The sequence below is a fragment of the Phyllostomus hastatus genome, unplaced genomic scaffold (assembly GCF_019186645.2).
Source record: "Phyllostomus hastatus isolate PE091 unplaced genomic scaffold, TTU_PhHast_1.1 phas_contig_64, whole genome shotgun sequence".
Classification (NCBI taxonomy): Eukaryota; Metazoa; Chordata; class Mammalia; order Chiroptera; family Phyllostomidae; genus Phyllostomus; species Phyllostomus hastatus.
In genome coordinates, this window is record NW_025333928.1 from 8,997,198 (window position 1) to 9,011,666 (window position 14,469).

A 14,469-nucleotide genomic window follows, 5' to 3' on the forward strand; every position below is an offset into this window, starting at 1 on the left:
GGGTAGCCTCCTTCTTCTGAGTTCCTGTAAGGAGGACTACTACTACAGCACTGAGCCAGTTGCATGAGAAAGGACAGATCCTTAACTTAGAGGTTAAACACATGGATCTTGGTGTTCAAGTAAGTGCTTGGATCTCATCTTTCCCCTTATTGGCTGTATAACCTGGGCAAGTTACTTGACCTGTCTGTGCCACAGACTTCTCACCTGTAAAACGGGAGTGACAGCGCCTCCTGCAGGTTATAGGGCTCTCACAGGCTGGTGTGAGAATTACAGGGGGTGGGTACATAAGCACCAGGCACAGAACTACTAGGGTTTGGTAAGTGGACAGGGACCCTGCTTTATCTATTCCTGCTCAGAGCCTTAGCAAAGTACTTAAACGAGCACAGTGTCTCATCAAATGTTTCAGTGAAAGACCAGGTTCTCTTCTCAGAGCCCTTCTGGTTCTCAAGTTCTGTGATTCTAGAAAGATTTACCCAGTGGTGGGAAGGAGTTGGTGAGTATGCTGTCGGTGGAGGCTGTGAAACCACACAGAAAGGACTGGAGAACTAGGTGGGGGGCTAGACTCCCTTGAGGATAAGACTGAGTCTAATTGGTCTCTGTATCCTCGGTCCCCAGGATGGGGCCGAGTGAATATGCAACCTTTAGGGACCTTTTTACATTAAGGTTTGTACCTGGTAGATGTGCTTGACCTGGTGGATCTTGGTACCCTTGGGGGTGAAACTGATGTAGAGTGTGGAGTTCTCCTGGCTGTGGAGAGAGAGAAGAGCCAAGGTAGAAGGTGAAGAAGACAGCAACCCAGAGGCAACCTGGGGGCTGGGGCCAGGGGAAGACTTTTAATTGCCAGCACTGTGCGAGGGACCTCCCTGGCATGACCTCATGTAATCCTCACAAGGCCCTGCTGTTTCCTTTTGGAAACTAAGGCTCATGGAAGGGGTCGGCCTCTTGCCCCAGGCCTGGAACCCAGGGGAATGTGTCTCTGGAGCCATGCTCCTTTCCCTGCACACCACCTCCCTAGGGTCTCCACTGTACGGGTCCCGCTGCTCATTTCCCGGACAGCTGCACCAGCCCCTGGCTCCCTCTCCCACTTCGCCTTTCCCTTGACCTTCCTAACACCATGCTTTGATCCTGCCACAAACCTACACGGTATCCATCAAAGGCTCCTAGCTGCCCACAGGGTCAGGTCTGAAGGCAGATCCCGGTCTGCCTGCCTGCTCTCTGCTCCCTGACCTGTCTGATTGTTTGCTGCCTCTGAGCCTTCACCTAGGCTCCTGTCCCTGATGAGAATGTCCTCCTTCCTCCCTGGCCCTTGTCCTCACCCTCCAGACCCCAGTTCAAGCCCCAACTTCTCCACGACCCCTTCCATCTCTCCTCTAACCCACATCATCTTTCCTGGCTCTAATTTTATAGCACAATTCCAACAATATCATTGTGTTTGGCATTTGTGTTCAAAAGCACCAGAGACCCTGGCTCAGATGCTGGCCCTGTCTTTACCTCACTGAGCCAACTTAAAAAGCCACTCCACTTTTCTGCCTTAATCTCCTTTTCTGTAAATAAGAAAATCCAACTAGTGATCCTCATGGGTCATTTCCTTCCGCAATATTCTGAGACTCACTGATCCTGTGTGTGCGTGAGTTTGGTCTCTTCAATCTGAATATAAGCTCTATGTGGGCAAGGGCCTTCTGAAAACTCTTCTCCCACCTTTCCTAGCAGTGCTAGCCCTCAAAAAAAAAAAAAAAAAAAAGGAACCTAGCATAGCTGAAAACAATAGAGAGACTGGCTGTAGACTTGGACTCAGACTCAAGTTCAGATTCCAGCGTCAGTACGTCCTAGCTGTATGACTCTGAGCCAGTCCCTCCCCTCTCTGAGCCTCAGTTTGTTCATTAGTAAAATGGAGGGAGGCACAGCTGCTTAAGAGGTGTGAAAGCCTTGGGAAAGTCACCAGCTGTGCACACAGCTGGCACATGGCCTCATGGAAGCTCAGTACTCAATGTGCTTCTGCTTCCATCCATAAATGTTGATCTGACTCAGAGCTCTTAAAGGGCCTTTGCCCTTCTGAGTGTTGAAAATGTTGGGGTTGTAGCTGGAGTCAGTTCTAATTACCCTGGGGGTGGAGTACTCTAGGACAGGGAAGGGGTTTTGAGGGATAGGTAACTCAGGAAGTCCAGGTCTGGGCCCTGGGTGGGGAGGGTGGGAGGAGAGGGTGAGATGCTGCTTAGGACTCACTTCTCCGTGAGGATGTTGATGGGATACAGGACTGGAATGCTGGTGGTGGCCGAGTTGTCCTCCAGGAGGCCTGAGTCCTCATTGTCACTGCATTGGGGCAAAGGAAGGGCAGTATCAAGAGCAGAGCTTGGCCAGAGCTGCATGGCAGTCTGAGACCAGGGCAGGATGCCGGGGGTGCTGTTTGGGGTCTGCTCACCAGCTCACATTGGCGTGCAGCTTGGCAAAGTCCCCCCAGGAGCTGTTCAGCAGCGTGTGGAACATCACTTGGATAACAACCTGGCAGGGGAAGAGAGGGCAATGAAGAAAGAAGGGCCTGAGCCTCAGGGGCCAGCCTTAGCTCCTCACAGCTCCCATACTCAACATCCATAATAACAGCAACCGCTTACTGAGGGCTTGCTACATCTCAGGCTCTGGGCTAGGTGTTTTATCCCCATCACACACAGTTAAGTCATGTGTGTATAAGGTCAGAAAATGAGTAACTCAACTCCAAGTTTGTGATTCTAGGCTCTCAAACATGACACAAATCACCTCTGCACACATACCCTTTGGGGTGGTGGGGTGTAAGCCCTTCTCTGCCAATCACCAGCATCCTTCTCCAGGGCCAGGAGCCCCCTCCCATCCTGAGCTCAAAGGCCCTGGCTGCTTGGTTCCTAGGGGCTTGAAGCACTCACCGAGCTGCCTGCTTTAAAGATGGGAGAGCTCACATTGCAAGAGAGGCTCCTGGTCAGAAGCTTGGGCTCCTCAGGAAGCTCCTCACAGCTCACAGGTATCTGGCTATGGGGCTGGGGGTGAGGAGAGAAGACGAGCTTTTTAGTAGGAAAGGTGAGGGGTTCCCCAGAGGCCACCAGTGCCCAGGGCCCACCTCCTCCATCTCTGCCCCTTTCAGGGCACATTCTCAGAAAGGTGGGGTCAAAGAACCGGGGGTGCAGCCAGAGGTTTAGTGCTAAGATGCTCACTGCCACACTATTTATAATAGCGAAAAACTGGAGGTGATCAAGCAGTTCGAAGAGTTGGAGTGGTTCAGTCAACCGGGATGAGGTTATAGGAGAGGACATTGTGATACTGTTAAAATGCTGCTACACTGGCACATTCAGCAACTATTTATTTCTTTAAAATATTTTATTTATTTATTTTTAGAGAGAGGGTAAGTGAGGGAGAAAGAGGGGAGAGAAACATCAATGTGTGGTTGTCTCTTACGTGCCCCCTACTGGGGACCTGGCCCGCACCCTGGGCATGTGCCCTGACTGGGGATTGAACCTGTGACCCTTAGGTTTGTTCACAGGCCGATGCTCAATCCACTGAGCCTCACCAGCTAGGGCAGCAATTATTTTCAAAAAGAGATTGATTCTAGACTAAGCAGTATAAAATCATTCATCTTCATCACATTCTGTGAGTGAAAATTTCAGCCTCAGATTGGGAAGGGCATTAGATAAGGCAATAGAGGCTCAGGGAAGTCAAGTGACTTCCCCAAAGTCTCACAGCTGGGGAAGCTGGCAGGGATCTGGTAGGAACTTGAACACGGGCTGGTTTGACTCCAGATCTCAAGTTCTTTATCACTCTACTAGATGCCCCTTCAGGAAGCATTTAATATTGCTGTATAAGAAGAATTCCAGTGTCTACAGACAGGTGAGTGGATAAACAAAATGGAATATTACTGAGCCTTAAAAGGGAATGAAATTCATACATGCTATGACATGAACCTCAAAAACATTATGCCGAGTGAGGTAACACAGACACAAAAGGACAAATATATGACTGTGCTCATATGAAATATATAGAATGTGCAAATCCACTGAGATGTAAAGTAGATTAGAGGTCACAATGGGAAGAAGGTGGGGAACTGGGAGTTATTGCTCAAGGGGCACAGAGGCTCTGTTTGCGATGACGAGAGCCCTGAAAGTAGAGAGTGGCGAAGGTTGCACAACGTCGTCAGTGTGGCCCACGCCGCAGAGCTGTGTGGTTAAAATGGCAAATTTTGTATTATGTATGTTTTATCACAACAAAAACATTTTTTTAAACATGGAGAAAAAATAACCGTATGGAGAGCAAAATGCCAATTCAGTTCAAATATAGAATAAATAAGTGCTGTGATTTGTAGTACAAACAGAACCATAAACACCAAAATAGCAAAAGTAGTAATTGCTGAGTATATGGGTGATTATGTTCTTTAAACTTCTCTGTAACTTCCAAGTTTCCACGGGGATCGGGTGTTACTTTTGTAATAATAATTCTAAAAATAAAAGTTGTATTTCAAACAACCCAGGCCATCCCTCAATCTATAAAAGGTAGGTTGATTTCACTAAACCTGTGAACATATTCTTGGTTCCCAGGTCCCAGAGCCTCTGTCACGCTCCATTTCATGAGACCGTCTCACTCATCCTGTGGGTGTCCCCAGCCTCATTTTTTGGTTGTGGAATCTGAGGCTCACACTGGGTGAACCTTGTATCTCGGGTCATATGGCTTGAGGGTGGCCACCAGGCTGCAAAACCAGACGTGGCCCTAGGACCTCCGAGTGCCAGCCGCTGCCCATGTCTTCAGGCTGTTCTAGCTGCCTATGGCTCCCAGAAGCTGCGGGGTCAAGCGGGTAATGTGGGCAGGCCCTGCCTTCTCGCTCACCTTGAGCATCTCCACTTTTCGGAAGGAGAGTCCCCAGGGGAAACTCAGGCTGAGCCGGACCCAGTAAGCATCTTCTCCCGAGTTGTTCAGTGTCAGCTCCATAGAGAGGCTGGCAGAGGGGCTTAGACGGAGGACTCTGGATCTGAGGGGGAGATCAGGGAAAAGTTACTGGGGCCAAGGTGAAGGAAGCAGGATCAGTGGTGGGGGTGTCCTCAACGGAGGAATCTGGTAGTCCAGAAAAAAATAAATACACACAAAATAAGCTCCTATGCACCAGCTTTAAGTTTTGTGATCTCATTTATCCTGACGAGAGTGCCTGGGGGACTTGCTTTCGCACAGGAGGCCAATGAGGCCAGATAAAACATCTCTCAAGTGTGGATAGGGGTCTTCTGAGTGGGGCAGGAGGAGGGGTGGGGAGCCTTACAGACCTTGCAGGGTGGAAGGATAGCCCTAGGTTTGCTTCACATTGCTTGTCCTCTCCACAGTTCTTTTCAAAAGGGATCTGAAACAAGAAGAAAGGACCAGGAGTCTCAGGCCCCCAGACCCAGGAGGGCCTGGCCCTGGCCTCTCTGTCGGCCACTCTTCCCTTCTTACCTCCCTGGTCTCTGAGTGTGGCGAGGGTCTCAGGATGGGCTGTCTGTCCTTACCCTGCTGAACACGGAGGGGTGGGAGGGCCGGGAGACAGGAGAGGTTAGTTGAGGCAGCAGAACTCATGAAGGAGGCAGAGGGTTGTAGCTCAGGGCCGGTGGCTCAGCCGGCTAGCTGTGGTCAGCCCCTCTCAGGAGCCAGCCCCCTCTCAGGCAGGCCCGACCCTCCGGATGCAGCCCAAGGCCATCTGTGCAGTCCTCCTCTTGTGGCAGCAACTTGAGGATCAGTGTGTCCATTTCCTCTCCTGGGCAGGAGATCTGGGCTTTGACCAGGCAGCTCCCACAGTTGCCCCTAGCCTGTCCCCTCCTCTGGTGGGAATGCCTGCTGCACAGCCTCTGGGCAAACCCACCTGGGACTTCTCACTGTGCTTCTCCTCTGTAAACCCCATCTCCCCCTAGAACAGCTCTCTAGTCAGATAAAGGCCAGGTTTTGTTTTTTTTTAAGTTTCTTTTCCCCCCCTTGCCTGAGGATATGTTTATTGATTTTTAGAGAGAAAAAAAGGCAGGGAGGGAGAGACGGAGAGAAAGAGGAGAAACATGGATCGGTTGCCTCCGGTATGCCCCCCAGGACAATGCTCCAGCCAACTGACCCACCCTGCCAGGGCGAGATCAGGACTCATTTGTGAAACACCAAGAACAAAATGGATGCATGGTCTGCCCTCCTGATCTGGTGGGAGAAGTGACCTGGCATCTTCAGGGTTATGATGGGACAGGGTATCTTTAGAGCATGTAGAAGAAAATTCTACCCCACACTTGGGGGTCAGGGAAGCTTTCTGAAGGAATAGCCTCTCAACTGAAATCTAAAGGATGAGCCAGAGGGAGCCAAGTGAAGAAAATGGAGAGGAAGGAAGAAAGAACAATCTACACAAAGGGTCAAGGCAAGAGAGACTGTGCCGTGCAGGAGCAGGAGCAGGACAGCGTTCAGGCTGGCTGGAGTGCCGTGCGCCAGAGGGGCAGGAGAGAGGAGAGGGGTCCAGCTTCCCCTGGGCCTTGTAAGCCCTGTGAGGCAGGTGGGACTGCATTCTGAGCATAATGAAGTCAGAAGTAGTTCATGGTTTTCCAGCTGTATATTCTAGTGAGATTCCAGGGTCCTGTGCTTTCAGGTCACCTGCCAAGCAGCGTCTAGACTCTTTCTTGAGGGGCAAGAGTCCTGGCAGCTTCTGCTGACTGCTCGAACCCAATCTCAACATTCATACGGATTCCCACCACCCCCTGGGCCACAGCCAGTTCCCAAATGGACGTTGAGGGCCTCTTTCTTGCTTAGCTGCCCCTCTGCCAGAAGCCGAGCACACCTCTCATTCACCTTGAACGTACCGCCATACCTTTCCTCATGCTGTTGTTCGCTTTGCTTGTCCTTTCTTTACCCATCCGAAGTCTACTTATTCTGCAGGATCCTGAGACAGTAACACCTCCCCCCGAAAATATTTTTGGATAACTGTGACCTCAGGGCTCTTTTCTATCCTGAGTTCCTATATCACACAGTTTGGCCTTTTAAAAATTAGGCTGATGGCAGACTGCTCATTGTCCCCGGATATCCTCCCTCACCTTCCCCTTCTATTTTTTAATGTGGTCAGATGACCTCATGTGTTTCTCAGGCCCTTTCGTAATTAGGTGTGGCTACGTGACTATGTTCTGACCAATGAGATGTGTGCCCTGGAGAGTCCACCCATTTTCCTTCCCCTGGAGGGGCCCCAGAGCCTCCACCCTACTACCCCTTCCTCCCAATCTTGCTTTTCTAAATTTCTCTTAAATACAAACTCCCATCAATTCCTTTGCTGCTTAAGTAAGCCATATTTGCTTTTTCGTTGCTTTAATCCAAAGACCCCTTTATAATACATTCTTGCTAAATTAAATTTCTATTTCTTACCAATTCCCCCAGCTGATCTCTGCTTACCGCCCTTTGGTCTCTCAATGTCCCTTCTTCTTCCCAGAGAGAGAAATTCAGGGTGACGTTGATGGGAGAGATGAGGTCTTGAACGCAAACCTGAGGGTGGTAAGAATGTATCTTATGTCAAGAGGCAAACTTTTACTACACTTCCAGGTACACACACACCTTGTCCACAGTTTACAAATGATGAAATTCTAGTAATTAGTTGCCTTCCTTACTAGCAGCAGAAAGGGATTTACTGGCATCAGGGTTGCTTCTTGGCACTCGTGTTGTTCCTCAACCCCAACTGCACTGCAGACATTGTTAACCTAGCACCGCACTTTTTTCAGAGGAGTCCTGACAGAAGCCCCTGAATCTTTGTCAAACTGCTCTAGTCAACCATTATTAACATTTGCACAATAAAAGACTATTCTAAGCCCTGGCTGGCGTAGCTCAGTGGATTGAGCGCGGGCTGCGAACCAAAGCACCGCAGGTTCAATTCCCAGTCAGGGCACATGCCTGGGATGCAGGCCATGGCCCCCAGCAACCGCACATTGATGTTTCTCTCTCTCTCTCTCTCTTTCTCCCTCCCTTCCCTCTCTAAAAATAAATAAATAAAATCTGTAAAAAAAAAAGACTATTCTAGAAATCCTAGTTCCTTGAGAGCAGAGGTGGGGCTTAGTCTTTTCTGTTTTGGCCAGTGCCTGACACTGGCACTTTAAAGGCACTCAAATCGCACTCACCTGAAGTTTCTACCAACCCAGAGAGGTAAGCATATCATATCCACATTAAGGAGGAGGATAATAAGGTCTAAAAGGGTGGCATAGCTTTTCTAAGGACTAGAACTAATAAGTGAACCCAAATCTTTTCAGCTCCCAAGTCTGAACATTAGTTTTCCCCAGCACATCACAATGCCTCTTCTCTGGCACATTTATGTTTAAAATTTTGAAGTCTTCTGATGGGAGGTAGAAAGATAAGGGTGTGAGGAGGCCCCAAGATGAGTTAGGAATGAAATAAAATTCAATTGATAATTGTTGAAACTAGGTGATAGGTACTCGGGGGTTCATTCAACTATTTCTTATACTTTTGTATGTCTGAAAATTCCCATAATAACAAAATATAAGACCAACTTCAAGATCTTATATACCAATCATATACCAAATAATTTATAGTCACACCTACTTTATACAGGGCCATGATGAACTAACTGTCTTTGAGTGTTTTAGTAATTGTTTAAATCAATATTTAAAAAAAACCTTTTTCTGGGATGGATGTGAATAATAAATGACCATGTGTACTAGGCAAATAATAACACACTACCCCAACTGAATATTCTGTAACTCATACAAATAATTATGAAAGCTGAGTAGCAGCATTATTAATACATGATGTATAAAAAAGAGTAGGAAAAATGGAAAGTACTTTATAATCACAATCATGTGGAAAAGGTCTTTGTACATGGATGGAGGACTAGAAGAAAACACACTAAGATTATCACTACTGTTGTGCAGTAGAGGAAATGACAGTATAGAGAGGTCAAAGTGACTTGTCACTCAGCTATGACCCAGAGCTAAGCCTTGCACCCAGTGCTGCCTCTCAGGGCATCAGCTCTTCTACCCCTTCATTTCCTGGGGCAGCCTTGCCGGTTCCCTTACCGGGAAGTGGAACCAGAATTCAGTGCAGGACTTGACTAGGGTGACAGCTATGTTCCTGCTGAGCTCATGTCTCCCTCCTGGAAACAATCCCCGGCTTCTCGTCCGATGGCCATCCAGCTGCAGAGTGTAAGCGAGGTTGGCAACCAGGAGTCCTGAGCAGGGTGAAAAGGAGGAGTTGAATGGTGGCGGATCCTGGGGCCATAAGCCTGGATTTTGGTGGGCGGGGTGCTGGGGAAGGGCATAGATGTTCTGGGGAGCTGGAAGACAGTACTGACCTTTGAACTGGGACATGAGAGGCTTGACCTGGAAACAGACTGTGATGTTAACTCCTTCCTTCTTCTTGTTGCTGGTTGAATAGGAGCACTCTACTTCATGCACTGGGATCTCAGCCGGGGAGAAGGACATCAGAGTGATGATATCCACCACAGGCCGGGAGCTGCAGGGCAGGAAACAGTCCACTCTCTCCCTTGGCCTCAGCTGCAATCCCCAGGCAGACCTAGGGATTGCTCCATCTATCAGAGGCCAGGGGGATCCTCCATCTCTAAGTAGACCTCAACATCAATGTCTCTTTGCAATGATAAAAATGGTATGTGATTAGGGCTCCCCAGTTCACGCTAGCAGTCTTCTGGCCCATTTTCCATACAGAAGAGTGAGATTTTAAAAAGAGAAATCATACCAAGCTACTTCCATGCTTATAACTCATCTCTGACGCCACGTGATACAATAAAGTCCAGATTCTTTCCTATCCATACCATCCGCCTTCCTCTCCAGTCTTTCCTCCTCCACACTCGCCCTTAGCTGGCTCCGTCCCAGCCATATCAGACTGCTGCCTTCCGTTGCAGCCTTGGCACCTCCTGGGCTTTCCTCATGGACAACTCCTAAGCCCGACTTCTGCAGGCCTGGCTGTTTCTCACCTTTTAAATACCAGCTCAAATATCACCTCCTCAGAGAGGCCTTTTTTGGATGCTTAATCTACAGTAGGTACCCCTGCTGTTCTCTCTCACAGTACCCCGTTCATTTCCCTCATAGAACTCATCACAACGATAATTACATCTTTATTGGCTTAATTTTTTATTATATACTTTCCCACACATTTACTCTGTACCCAGTTCAGTATTTAAGACATAGTAGGTGCTCAGTAAATATCTATTCATTATATGATGTTCCATGATGCTTCCAATAAACTCTAAGATGGGGTAAGGCAGGAGATTTAATCATCATCTCAGAGATGAGGAAACTGAGGTCCTGTGAAGCTACATGACTGGGGTAAGATCATCTAACAAGTAAATGGCAGAGCTTCAGCTTGAATCCAGGTCACTAGGTTCTAAAGCCATCACATGTTGCTGCTTCTGTAGGTTTTAACATCAGATAGGCTTGGGCCCAAATCCTACTCTGTCACTGTAAAGCAGCTGTTTCGCTTGGAGTAAGGCATGAGGCTGTATAAAAAGAAAACCCATCTTATGGGATTGGAGGGAAGACCAAATGAGCTAACGCCTATAAGCAGTTAGCACAATCCCTGTACACAGTAACTGTTCAAAGGATGAGAGCTGAAATTACTGCTAGGTGCCGCCCAGGAGTCCCATCTTACCTCAGCACCATCACCTGACCCTCGGCCCCCACAGCCACATCTGCCAGGCCGTCCCCTCCGAGGTCCTTCACCCCGTGGATGGAGCGTCCAAACCACCGAATTCCTGGGAACACCTGGATCCCTTCTATCCGCTGAGACCAAGAGAGAAATTCATGCTAAGCTAGGAAGAGGACTGACTGGAGGGTGGGAAGGGTCAGGCCGGGGAATAGAGTCTGGGCTTAGAGGCTTCCAGGTATCTGGGGAATGGGCTTTAATTGGCAGGCAGGGTGCCTCACCTGACTCCGCCGTTTGCTCAGCCCACCACGCTGCCCGTTGAAGATGTATACAGCCCCCTGCTCCTCCAGAGGGGCTCCCACAGCCACGTCCGTCAGCCTGTCCCCGTTGATGTCTGTCAGGGCAGTGACGGCTGCTCCAAATCGCCCAAGAGGGTAGCCGGGATCTCCCTGCAGCTCTGAGATCCTTTCAAACCCCCACTAAGAAGGAGCAAGGTGACAAGTTCCACTTCAATCATTCGGCTTTCACAGGGTGAGACATTTCATGTGTGAAGAACACTAAAGAAATGTTGGGTGTGGTCCCTCACAGAATCCGGGTAATTCCATCAGACTACCCTGAGTTCAGGTCCCAGTTCCACCTCTTGCTGTGTGTGTGACTTTGTGGCTTTGGAAAGCACCCAGCCTTGCTAACCCACAGTGTTCCCATTGTAAGATAAAGCTCCTAATTCCTTGTGAGGCCATTGTGAGGATCAAAGAAGAGCTTATATATGTAACAGTTTTGGCACTGGGCCTCATACAGTCTACCGTCAGTGAGTGGTAGCTGTTGTCTATTGTTGATCTAAAGATCGTATGTCTGATTGTATGTCTGATTAACATGGGAACAGACAGGGAAGGCCTTTCAGAGTAACCGGGACCTGCGCAGGCCTGGGAAATCTGTTTCTCCCACCCCCTCAGCTCAGTGCTCTGACCCCCACCTGCTTTCTCTGGTAGATAAACACTCGGCCTCCTCTCTGTTCCCCATAGAACAGGGGGGCTCCAATCAGCAGCAGCTCTGTGTCCCCATCCTGGTCTATGTCAACGCCACACAGCTCACCACCGAAATAAGAGCCAATCTGCAGGGAGAGGAAGATGTTTGAGGATGAGCCCGTGAACAGGATACACCTTTTCCCTCAGCTATATCCACTGTCTCAAACGAAAGTCTGCATTCTGGATCCTACTTGGAGCCTGTATGAATTAAGACAAGTTGGGTTCTTTGAGGTTCAGTTTCTTTAACTGGCAAATGGGATGACATAGTTTACCTCAGTGGACTTTGTGAGGAACAAATGTGACAGCGCTTGTCAGGGCCTGCCACACAGCAAGCGGGTAAGTGTTCAGAAAGCAGCAGGGAGCACGAACAGTGTCATACCAGCCCCTGACCTGCAGCGCCCATGGGTCACACTCACCTGGGTGCCATTTATCTCCTGGATCTGGCTCCATTGTCTTTTGTCCTTGGACTCTTGAAACAATAGCACCCGCCCTACATGCTGGAATCGGGGGGCTCCAGCTGCCAACAGTGACATGAGACCTCGGGAGGGCAGCCAGGTCACCGTGTAACCTGAGGAGAGAGGATGGGACTTGGAGAGACAATGACTGCCTTGGAAGAAGGTAGAGCCCAGGGGAGGGGGAGTGAAGACCCTGGGAAACTGGGTCAGTAGCAAAGATGCACTGAAACATCCAGAAGAGCTTCTCCTGGGAAGAGGAGCCACGTGCTCCAAGCAATACAACTCCTGTCTTGATCTGAGGCTGCATTTCTCACACTGTGGACAACACATACACCCAAGGAAAGCAGCCATGAGTTAAATGTGGTGCATCTTCCTGAGCCTCAGTTCACCTGAGGATTGGTGAGATTATATTTTTAAAAACATAATAAAATATGGGGGGGGGTGCTGAGGGTGAGGAGGGCAAGAGGGAAAAATTGGGACAACTGTAATAGCATAAACAATAAAATATTAAAAAATAACAAAATAAAAAACATAAAATGGGATATATTAGTAAAAAGAATGCAAAGTTTGCAGAAATATTAAAGATAAAGGAGGCGACTTGACAAAATTTCCTGCTTAAAGGTATTGCTTCAGGCTATCTTCATACATACATACATTGCTTCACGTATCTTCATACGTGAAAGGAAGAGTGAGGAGGCTGAACCACTCTCCTACTCATTCATACACAGTGCTGAAGCACACGGGTTAAGAACTTGCCTTTTTCAATCGGACAGACGGGTTTTAATTCTAGTGTTACTGCTTCCTAGCTGTGTGATCTTGAGTAAATTGCTTTGCTCTGAGCCTCAGTTTTCTTCTCTAAAAACAATGGGGGTAGTACCAACCTTATAGTGTGGTTCTGAGGAGTAAGTAAGACCAAGGATATAAAATGCTTAGCACTATGCTAGTGATGTCTAAACTAAGACCTAAAAGAGAGTAGCATAATAGACTCTCAAGATTATATTTATTCATATATATGTACATATGTGTGTGGGGAGGAACCTCCCAAAAAACAAAATTTATTTATAAAAAATTGTGTATTTATTCTTACACGTTTAAACTTGAGTCACTTTCAAAGTCCTCCCCATTTAATGCAACACACCCATCTAGACATTTTTTCCACTGTTCGAAACAGTTTTGAACTCATCGATTTTGATGCCTTTTAGTGCTGCTGCTGTTTTTGTTTCACTTCTCCCACATTAGCAAAAAGTTTCCCTTTGAGGACTTTATTCATCCAGGGAAACAAACAAACAAAGATTCACTCAGGATAAGATTGGGTGACTATGGAGGATGGGACATTGGGATTAGGCCATTTTTAGTCAAGAACTGCTTAACACTCAGCATTGTGTGGCCAGGTGTTTTTTAATAAAAAAAACATGATTAATACACAGGTGAGGGGTTATTAAAAGAAAAGTTGAGAATGTTATAACCACATTTAAAATCTGAGTTTTATTCACACTGTTGCTTAATTGCTTTCATTTATTTTTTGAAAGTCAGCCTGAGTGATTCTTTGGCCCCTAAAAGCAAAAGAACTCAACATAAATCCCTCATCATGAAATGGGCAAACCCATTGAAAGAGTCTTCAAAAAAAACTCACCGAGGCCAAACTCAGCCTCTCACAACAGCACCGGCTGGTACACTGATATAGATGGGTTCCTAGAACACTCATCTAGCATGGGAAGTCTATACTACAAAGGGCCACCCTCCCGAAGATAATTCTGGGTTTCTTTTTGGTCCCCCCTTGTGTAGTGGGCCAGGTTCCTAGCTTTGGAGCAACGCTGCCAGCTCTTCTGCAGGATGCTGAAGAACGAAAAACCACCTTGAAAGCAGTGGTGCAGGCACTGCGGTGTACTCGCACAGGCTTTGGGACTAGACTACCCTGGCTCCACCTACCAGTTTTGTGACCCTGGGCAAGTTATTTATTTATTTTTAAAGATTTTATTTATTTATTTTTAGAGACAGGGGAAGGGAGGGAGAAAGAGAGGGAGAAAAACATCAATGTATGAGATATATCGACCAGCTGCCTCTCGCACACCCCCAGCTGGGAACCTGGCCTACATCTCAGGCATGTGCCCTGATTGATGGCACTCAGTCCACTGAGCCACACTAGCCAGGGCTAGGCAAGTTATTTAACCTATCTAGTTCCTTCATCTGTAAACTAGAGATAATAAAAATGCCAACTCACAGAGCTGTTGTGAAGATAAAATGAGATAAAATATGTTAATACGTGCCATGCACTTATAACAGTGTCTTGCTCAGTAAAGAATGTCAAAAAAAAAAAACCCCAAATCACCAAGGGCAGCTTCCCTTAGAAGGGTAGGTACTAGGTGAATGGCATAAATTTTCTCGAGGAAAGAATTTGA

General features: G+C 47.7%; 1 protein-coding gene across 8 annotated transcripts in view; it reads right to left on the reverse strand.

Moving 5' to 3' along the window:
- Window positions 1-14,469, reverse strand: part of ITGAL (integrin subunit alpha L) — a 47,363-nt gene that overhangs the window by 8,750 nt on the left and 24,144 nt on the right. For 3 of the 8 annotated variants that reach the window (XM_045849027.1, XM_045849028.1, XM_045849026.1), the window contains 14 exons: window positions 12,032-12,183; window positions 11,564-11,701; window positions 10,872-11,069; window positions 10,597-10,727; window positions 9,284-9,444; window positions 9,009-9,160; window positions 7,354-7,470; window positions 5,434-5,490; window positions 5,268-5,341; window positions 4,840-4,981; window positions 2,895-3,005; window positions 2,420-2,499; window positions 2,224-2,310; window positions 672-747 (listed from right to left, as the gene is read on the reverse strand). In XM_045849027.1, the coding sequence (XP_045704983.1) occupies window positions 672-747; window positions 2,224-2,310; window positions 2,420-2,499; window positions 2,895-3,005; window positions 4,840-4,981; window positions 5,268-5,341; window positions 5,434-5,490; window positions 7,354-7,470; window positions 9,009-9,160; window positions 9,284-9,444; window positions 10,597-10,727; window positions 10,872-11,069; window positions 11,564-11,701; window positions 12,032-12,183 (1,676 nt within the window). The remainder of the gene's footprint in view (window positions 1-671; window positions 748-2,223; window positions 2,311-2,419; window positions 2,500-2,894; window positions 3,006-4,839; window positions 4,982-5,267; window positions 5,342-5,433; window positions 5,491-7,353; window positions 7,471-9,008; window positions 9,161-9,283; window positions 9,445-10,596; window positions 10,728-10,871; window positions 11,070-11,563; window positions 11,702-12,031; window positions 12,184-14,469) is intronic. The other 5 variants (XM_045849033.1, XM_045849031.1, XM_045849032.1 and 2 more) reach the window with 3 other exon arrangements.